Source organism: Rhea americana, unplaced genomic scaffold (genome assembly GCF_003343005.1).
Source record: "Rhea americana isolate MKP2758 unplaced genomic scaffold, rheAme1 scaffold_33, whole genome shotgun sequence".
NCBI lineage: Eukaryota > Metazoa > Chordata > Aves > Rheiformes > Rheidae > Rhea > Rhea americana.
The window spans coordinates 415,116-424,422 of NW_028186457.1; the positions used below are offsets into that span (position 1 = coordinate 415,116).

At 58.4% G+C, this 9,307-nt stretch overlaps 1 protein-coding gene across 1 annotated transcript in view; it reads left to right on the plus strand.

Annotated features, from left to right (window-relative positions):
* FEV (FEV transcription factor, ETS family member) overlaps nucleotides 1-4,375 on the plus strand; it is a 5,936-nt gene extending 1,561 nt beyond the window's left edge. The window contains exon 3 of the mRNA XM_085311043.1: nucleotides 2,665-4,375. Within this exon, the coding sequence (XP_085167169.1) occupies nucleotides 2,665-3,176 (512 nt within the window). The 3' untranslated portion in view covers nucleotides 3,177-4,375. The remainder of the gene's footprint in view (nucleotides 1-2,664) is intronic.
* Nucleotides 4,376-9,307: the final 4,932 nt, after the last annotated feature.

Genomic DNA, 9,307 nt, shown 5'->3' on the forward strand with positions numbered 1-9,307 from the left:
GCCGCCGGCACCCGCGGCCCGCGGGGCTCCCGCAGCGGCCGGGCCAGCCGGGCAGGACGCCGCTTTCGCTCCTCTCTCGCGGGCTGGAGCGCGGCCGCGGAGGGGAGGGCGGCTCCGGGAAGGGCGCGGAGTCCCAACCCGCGTCCCCTCAGCGAGCCCCGGCGAGCCGTCCCTGGAGCGGATCCGACCGGGAGGGAGCTGCCAGGCAGCCCGGGAGCTGGAGGGGGGCAGTCAGGGCTGAGTGTCCCAGAGAGGGGAAGGAAGGAGACAAGATGCCCCTCGGGAGGGAGGTCCCTGTGCAAGTATGTGGCTCTGACAGGGACATGGGTAGGCTTGGAGATTGCAGACCCACCATAAGCTAGCAGCCATCAATCTGGGGAAAGTTATCCAGGGATCCAGGGGATGTGCCAAGGGCTAGCCATGGAGCAGCTTGGAGCTTGCTGAGGCTGGATGTCCAGAGTGTGACTGGACATGAGGCCTGACGTGGGGCCAGTATCGTGGGGCTTGGGCCATGCAGCTTGCCAATCTGGCAAGGAGATGGGGCCAGGGGCTGCTCCGTGCAGGAAAAGGGGAGCGCCAGTGCTATGGGCAAAGCTGGGACTGGAAGGACCCCTGTGCCTCTGCATCGTGACCTTGGCTGTATTCTATGCACTGCACTGCATAAGAAGGGGCTTTCCTGATCACTGGAGCTTTCCTTGAGGAGCTGCAGAATGCTGTAGCACAGCCCCCTGCAGCAGGCAGGATTGAGCCTCAGCGCTCCACCAGGCAGCTGCTCCCCTGCCCAGCCCTTGGAGCTGGGCACACTTTGCACTTCATGGGGCGACAGCATGCTTCAGCCTCCTGCAGAAATCCAGGGAGGAGGCTGCAGGGGTGGAGATGGGATGAGGGCTGTGAAAGCACCAGAAAGACAGGAGACTCCTACCCCCACCTCAGTCCAAGAATGGGGGTCCCTCATGACCCTCACCCAGACAGTGCAGATAAGCCCAGCAAAGGAGCAGTTATACAAGATGGTGGAATAGGACCTGTCTGGATACTGAGTTGGGGTCCTTACCTTGCCAATGGCTTGGCTGTGGCTGGTTTGGAGGTGACACCTGCCCAGCTGCAGTGGAAGGAGAGAAATGAAAGCAAGGGGCTATGGGTTATGGGCCAGTTGGTAACTCCTAGAGTTTTTAAGCCCAGCTTACACCTCTATGTAGGGATGTGGGCCACCAATCTGGGTGATTAAATGAGTGCACCATGTCTTGAGTGCTGCTATAGTCCCTCTTCCCCTATATCCCTAAAGGAATATAATAAAATTGGAGACGGGGCAGAGAACAGCATTGCAGAGAGCAAAGATGTGTGGTGAATCACTAATTCTTCCAAGACAAGGGCTAGGAAGGCATCTAATGAAAAAGGCAGGTGCAAAACAAGCAGGAGCAGGTATTTCTTCCAGCAAAACACAGCTGAGCTGTGGAACTGTCTGTCACAGTGGATGCTAAATATCTACATGGGACCCTGAGTGCCATCAGACAGAACAGCTGCAGAAGAACGCAGGGAGGAGGATGAAATGCAAAGACAGTTCTTCTGTCACTGGAAGTCCCTGTGCTGCAAAGGCTGGGGCTGGGAGCAAGTGATGTGCAGTGGGTGCACCGATGCCAAGGTGCTCCCATGGGAGAATGTGGAGGGGCTGGCTGGGGATGTCTGGCTCTGCTAGGGTAAGCACAGGGCTGGTCTGCAGGGCGGGGAGTCACAAATGTGGGACTGACCATCACTCTAACGCCCAGCGACCCCTTTCTACTTTGACTCCTCCGACTCTGGCCAGGTTTGGTGGAGCCTGTACCTGTACCTCACCATAGGCATATCCAGGTGTGCTAAGCTCCTGTATGTGCCCACCTCCAGCCCAGCACATGGCACCTTGGGTGCCTACCATGGGTGCTGCTCAGTCCAATCTGCAGGTGAAATGGCCATGGATGGCTCAAAGAGGACAGTTTTCCACTGGAAATGGGAAACGTTGGTGTCTGATTCAAATCCACAGTAGGTCCTAAGAAGTGCTTGATGCCCTGATGTCTCTTTCCCTGCACCTGCCCCGGGCCTACTGGGAGCCCAGGTGAGAGCAGCATTGCCTCTAGCCATCAGCTCATTGTGGAAGGATTCCTGCTAGCCATGGCACACCTGGAGATGGGAAGGGGCTCTCTAGGGACACTGGCTCAGCTTCAAGCAGAGGTGTCAGTGAGGAACATAGGTGCTAGGGCGGATCCAGGTGCTGCCGTGACAGCTCCTTCTTGGGGCTGCAGATCAAACAAGTAAGTTGGAGCTTCTTACCAAAGCAAGTGAGCAGTATTTCAGTGGGAATGAGGGCAGGAGGGACAGGTGGAGTCTGGATCAAGTCACTAGGCAAGACACCACTGCAAGCTGCTTTGGCCTCTGGGCTCTCCTACTCCTGTCCAAGGGGCCGGGCTCTGCCTTCCTCTCCTCCTCTTACTTGTGGGGCAGAATGGGGGTAGGGGTGTTGGAAAAGAGATACAACCTCACTAACATCTTCTGTGTCTCTAGAGTGTAAGATGCAATTTGAGAGCTGGGGCTGGGAGAGGGCAACGTAGCAGGAGGTGGGAATTGAGGTGTACCCTGCCCCACTTCCCATACCCTGGCAGGGAGCTTTAATCTCTCTGGGGAATGGCCTTGCAGGAAGCGGGCAGATCCAGCTGTGGCAGTTCCTGTTGGAGCTGCTCTCGGACCGGGCCAACTTGAACTGCATCGCGTGGGAAGGCACGAATGGAGAATTCAAGCTGATCGATCCTGACGAGGTGGCGCGTCGCTGGGGCGAGCGGAAGAGCAAGCCCAACATGAATTACGACAAGCTGAGCCGTGCCTTACGCTACTACTATGACAAGAACATCATGACCAAGGTCCATGGCAAGCGCTACGCCTACAAGTTCGACTTCCATGGGCTGGCACAGGTGTGCCAGCCTGCCACCCCTGATCATACCCTCTACAAATTCCAGGGCAACCTGGCTCCGCTGCCCTTTTCGGGCATCTCCAAACTCAACCTCATGACCTCAGGGGTCACGCCAGCCGGCTTCTCCTACTGGCCTGGCTCCAGCCCATCCCTCTACCCTGGGCACAGCCTTCAGCCCTCTGCACCCTTCAGTGCCATGGCAGCCTCCCACCTTAACAACATGAACAACCATTACCATTAGAGGCACAGCTGCACAGCTGCTCCCTGTCCCCGGCAATGTGGGGCTGTGCCAGGCTGGGGGGCTCACAGGGAGGGGATGTGGGGTGGGATCATGCTCTGCTCTCAGCTGCCCTCTCTTTGATTCGGAGAGTGGTATGGGAGGAGAGGGGTGGTTGCGGAGTAGCTGGACTCGTTCCCCTATGAAGGTGATCACAGGGCAGAAGACATCTAAATTAAGGGTGAGGAGGCATCCATGGCCTTGGGAGTGTTCAAGACACTTCAAAATGGGGTGTGAATGGAAGGGAAAAATAGACCTCCCCCCAGCAGGGACCCAGACCCCTCCCTTTCTTTTGCAATACGCCCCTCACCCCATAAATCCCATCGACGCGTACCTCTGCTCCTAGCTTGTGCCTGCCTTCCTGTCTCCCCACAGAGACCCTCACAGCTCTCTGAGCCTACAGGACTCAGGAGCTGGATTTCCATGACAGCTTTATCTGTGGGTGAAAGTCCCACTGGGCAGGGATGGGAGGGGGCCCTCCTTGCAGCTCTGTGGTCCCTCATCCCTGTCTTCAAGCCCTTCCTTTCCTCCCATAGGCTGCCACCACTCCTACACCTCCTGCCCCGTCTCCTCTAGACCACAGGAGAAGCCTCCAGTCTGGAGAGCAAGTCCTCTGCACCAGCTAACTCCTATGTGGGGTGGATGTGCTCTGAGGTAGAGGTGCTGGGGCAGGCATGAGGGCACTGCTGTCTAGGGCATAGCCTGGAGGGAACAGAGCCCGGCAACTGCTACTCTGCCCTCCTCCACATGCATGAGGCCCATGCTGCAGAGCAGGATGGTCCCAGACACCCTGTACACGAGCCCTGGCCTTGCTGTTCTGTTCCAGATAAAGTTAATGCTTGTTTTACTGTGGCTTCAGCCGCCTGCATGCAGGATTTGGTGGGAGATCCTTCAAGGATGGGGAACCTCCCAGGTACAAGACCAGGGGGAAGTGGAGCAGGAAAAAGGCCAACACCAGGGCTGTGAGCCTCAGGCACTGAGGGCCTCAGGCACTTAAGGGCAGGCCTGGGTCTCTCCATGAAAGTGCCACCACCCTCCAGTGTAGAGCTTTGTCCCGGTGGCCAAAAGTGGCCCAGTGGCAGAAGAACTGAGCATGCCAGACTCTGTGCAGGCTGTGGGAGGTAATTTATCTTCAATAAAATGGAGAGGTGCTGCGACCTACATCTGCTTGTGTCCATAGTGGGTGCAGAAAGGAGGTGAAACAACCTAGCAACCTACTGCTAGGTTGCTCTGGGGCACCTGCTGGCCAGGGATGGGGAGGACACTGCTCCTTTGCCTTGTCCTGACCACTGTATTTTCCCTGCAGAGCTGGAAACCTCTTGGGAGACCATTCATCCAGAACAGCTGTGCACCCTGACTCCCTGCTGGCAAGGGGCTAGGGCAGCTGGAGGAAAAGAGGAGACACAACCAGGCTGACAGCACATATACCATCCTGCCAGTATCCAGGGGAATTTGGGATCAATCCTACAAGTAGTCTCTTTTGACTCACACAGCCCCGTACAGCTATCTTAGGGCAATGTACTGGGCCCACCATGGCCTGATCTGGCAGTGAGCAGCTTCCTGGGCTGCTCTGTGCTAAAAGCAGGGAGGCCTGGCCCACCAGCAGCTCTGCTCTGGGCCCAGCAGGCAGGCATGGGGCCATGGGGTGAACGGGGTGCTTGCAGCAGCCGGACTCTAATGAGACATTCATCCCTCCTCCAGCTCCAGGAGCACACGCAGCTAGTGCCAGCAGTCCCTGGTGTGGTCTCACAGCAGGCCACAAGGTGTCCTCTGGCCCCAGCCATAGCCACCAAGCCTGAGGGTGCGTGTGTTGGCAGGGGGAGGCAGCCCAGTCTGCAGTCGACTGGGCAAGCGGGCTCTGGGGGAGAGAGACAGGCTCTGCTGTGTAGCGGAGTAAAGGCAAAACTTGCAGGGCCACTGAGGTCCACTGCTGCCCCAACCAGAGGAAAAGGGCCAGTCTGGAGGCTGAGGAGTCCTACAACCCTCTGAAGGATATTCTGGGACCCAGCCTGGCTGCTTTGATGCTGGACACTGGCACAAGGCCAGAGCATGTTTCCATGCGCGTGGTGCAGCCTGGGTCTCCTGGCACTTTGGAGCTGGTGGTGCAGCAGTGTGACCACGTGCCCACAGCATCCACYGAGGGGGTTGCAGCACCCAGGCTCCTGGGCACAGGAGCTGTGCGTGGGGATGTCTGGTGCCTGCTCCATCCTCGGGGCAGTGCTCCCCATCCCATTCCCATCTGGTGCCCAAGTACTAGGGCTGGGGCTAGACCTAGGGCAGGGATGAGATCAGATGTGCAGGGAGGTGACATGCAATCACCCAGACCAGGGAGGGGGAGAGCAGCCTCCAGCTCCTCTCTCTGCCCCCCCGATCAAAGCAGCCGCAGGACCTGGGGGTGGTGGTTTGTGTTGCCCCCTCCACATCCTCCATGCTCCAGTCRCTTCCACGGCCCCGGTGGCATCTGCTCAGCCATAATCAGCTTAAGAGAGGGGGAGCTGATGTCGATGCCTTTTCTGGGGAGGGCTCAGGCTGCAGGCAAGGGGGGGGCACTGGGGTTGATTCTGCCAGTGCACTGAAAGGGGGAGACTAAGGCTGCAAGTGAGAAGTCTCCTTTCCTCCAGGGGCCCTGCACCTTGCACTGTGTGGCCCCCATGGACTGCAGGCGAGGAAGGAGAGGAAGACTGGTTACACTCATGCCAGAAGCGGCTACCACTCAGGTTGGAGATGCCCCATGCCTGGCCTTGCAAAGGCAAAGTGGGAGGGCTGGACACAGCAGGACTGGGCTCCCACAGCACCAGGACAGGGGGCTGTATCCCTGCTGGCACAGCCTGAGTCAGGGCTTAGGTAATGGCATGACGTAGGACAGGACACAGATTAAGAGATATGGGTCATTAGTAGGCCCCCCCCCACACACTTTYGTCCCTCCCATCGCTCTGCCAGCACTTGCACCAGGAAATCCCAGTGAGACTGGTTCCCACTCATCCCCCAGCCCTGTAAGCCCAGAGCCCTGCTGGCTTGGAGACCCAGGCATGCCRAAGGGCAGTAACCTTCTCAGGAGGGTGAGTATCACCATGCACACCCTATTCCTCGCAGCAGGATGCAACAGGCTGCAGCTCAGGGCTTAGCTCCCTTCTGACATCTCCTGGCACAATTCCCCCATGCTGTCCCCAGAGTGTCACCCAGAATTAGGAAGCCATCCCTGTGCTCCCCCACATCCTGGGGGGTACATCAGGCAGGGGACACACACGCAGGACTGCAGTGATGCTCTCACCTGCCTGAGGATGCAGCCGGTGTCACCATGGCAACCCAGGATGCTCCCATTCCCGAGGGGAGCAGGATCCCAGCAGCACCGGGGGGGAGGGGTGGAGGGAAGAGCATCACCACCCAGCCCCCCTCACCCCACAGCCCTGGGGCAACCCAGCCCCCCCCGCAGTGCTGCTCCCTTCAGCCACCAAAACCACCAGCTCCGAGCAGAATGCAGCAAAATCCTGCCAATGGGCGAGCGGGGCTGCTGAGCTGGGCACTGCTCCGGCTGCGTGGGGGAGCACAGGCCCAGTAGCTGACTTGGGGGGTGGGGTGCTCAGCYCAGGGGGGTGCCAGGGGGTGCATGGGGAAGGCAGCTGGCGGGAGAGGTTATAGGGGTGAGTACACAGCCTTGCCAGCTGATGGGGGAGTGCTCAGCCCAGGCAACCAGGCAAGGCTGGGCTGCTGCTGTGTGAGCACACCCCAGGGGGCTGGCAGTGGGTGCTGGGGGCTCAGAGCACCGGTGGCTCCAGACCTCCCTGCTGCCTGGGATCCCTGCTCTGCTTTGCACCAACACACTACGGAAGGAGGAACCGGTGCAGCAACCGACTCCCAAGACCAAGCACACAGCCAGCGCATGAGACCCCCCAAAGCTGCTGCGCTATCCTCAAGGCTTCCTCATTTTCTCTACAGCATGGCCACGACAGAAAGGCTTCCCTGTCCCCCTGTACCCTGTCCCCACCACAAGACTCCTCTCCCAGGGGCTTATGCATCCCTGCCTAGCCTTGTCTCTGCAGAGGGGACAGGGATGGCTGGTCTCAAGGAGATAGTGGGGTCCTGTGCTGTAATTAGTCAGATGTACCCAGCCTGAGCCATGCCTGCACATGACCAGCAAGCTCCCAGCACCTCTGGTCCTCCCTCCACTCAGGGCTGCATGACTAGTGGATCCAGGGCCAAAAGGAGACCCCAGGAAGCTGTCTTCTGGCAACTGAGGGGAATATGCTCTGTGGGAATAGGCCATGGAGAGGACCTCATGGTCTTGGGGGGCTGCAATGACCTTCAGTGCCCTGCTCTGCTGCAAGCCAGAATGCACCCACAGCATGCCAGAAGAGCGAAAGGCACTGGGTGTCCTGTAAAGAGTGAGACTGGGGTGGGAGGAAGGAAGAGAGAACACAGTCCCAAAAAGCCTCAGCCTGCGCTGAGCTGAAGGAAGCAGGAACAGCCAGGAAGCAGAGCATGTGACCTAGGAGCTTTTAGTGCTGCCTTGTGATTAAAAGCAAAAGGTTTTTTCCCCTACTTAAAACAACAACAACAACAACAAAAAACTTTCTGTCTRGCTTCTCTTCCCCTTTGTTTATCTGCAAAGAGGGATAGGATTGAGTCCAGCTCTGGCCTCAGCCTCCTGACAGGATATGAGTGGGGGTGGAGTAGTCCCTCTCTCACTTTTGCAGAGCCACCTTGCCACTTGCCTGATTTCTCATGCTGGGAAGAGCCTTTGCAGCACAGCCAGGTCATGCCTGCCCTGAGGGACCAAGAGCTATCTCCTTGCCCACCCGTTCTTCTCCTCCAGCTCCCCCAATCCCCATCTATTTTCTCCTCTCCACATCCTCCCTATGCTGGCTCCTCTACTCACACCCCACCTCCAAGCTGCTGACTCACATCCTCTCTCCAGAGGCCACCTTTCCTTGGCCCAGCTCCCTGCAAAGTACTTCATGACTTAGTGTGGCTCAGCAGGGACCTGCAGGTGCAGGCAGCTGGGCTCTGAACTCAGGTGTGAAACTCCCCCCAGGAAACCATCCGTGGTGCTTCTGAAAGATGCTTCTTTCCTCCTTGCAAAAATGCTGGGGCTCGGGGCATGCCAGAGCCTCCCTGGAGATCCGGCACCTATCTGGACTGCCAGGACTGAAAGGACTCGCAGYTCCAGTGCCAGCAAGCCCTAACCTGTTAGTCTTCTTTACGGCGGGTGGGAGTTGGGGTCTGCACTCCGTGCTGCAGGGCCCATACAGTTCCCATGCACTCCTCCCCAGAGGAGCACCGCCTTGCTCTGGTKGCTGTCCCACTCACCCCATCGCTCCCTTCCAGTGGGTTTGATCCCCAAAGTGGATGCACCAGGATCTGTCTCATGGCCCTGGCACCCCTCCATTCCCACAGCAGCAGCCCCAGAGYGCTGGCAGGCCAACCTTGCCCTGGCCTGGCCAGGAAGGAGGGACAGCTTTCCTTCTCAGTGTCCAATGCATCCAGCACAGCTTGACTTTTCCTTCTCCCCTTGACCCTGTCTGCCCAGGGGAAGCTCAGCTCCAGAAGGGCAGGCAGAGCAAGGCCACAAGCCTCTGGGTAGAGAGACAGCTACTTAAATCCATCTCCAAGAGCAAGAGAAGCCAAAGGCAACTGCTCTGCCAGAAGATGGAGGGGCTTCCCTCAGCCAGCTGGCACCCAGGGCCCCCCACCTCCAGTGCCTTGCAGCCAGGCTCTGGATCTCTCCCCCTCCATGCTACAGCTGTACTGCTAGGGTAACTGCCAGGCACTTCTCCTCCCCCTGGTCCTGGATGTGTATGAGAGGAGATTTGTACACTTCCAATTTCTTTCCTGCTCACTGCCCTCACCAGACACAGAAATGTATTGAATGGAGCCTCAAACCATGCCCCTGCTGACACCTGCTGTCATCACTCCCCAGCCTGGGCACAGAGCCTGGAGGGCTGCCTATACTCTGAGAAGGAGCTCTGGGGGTGTGAGGCCATGCCTGGCACCCACACATTGAAATGGGATCTAGATCTAGGACTTTGGCCTGGGCCCTTCCTGTACAGTCTCTCCTCTGTTCCCAAAGCCTCCCGCGGGCCCCAGTACACCAGTGG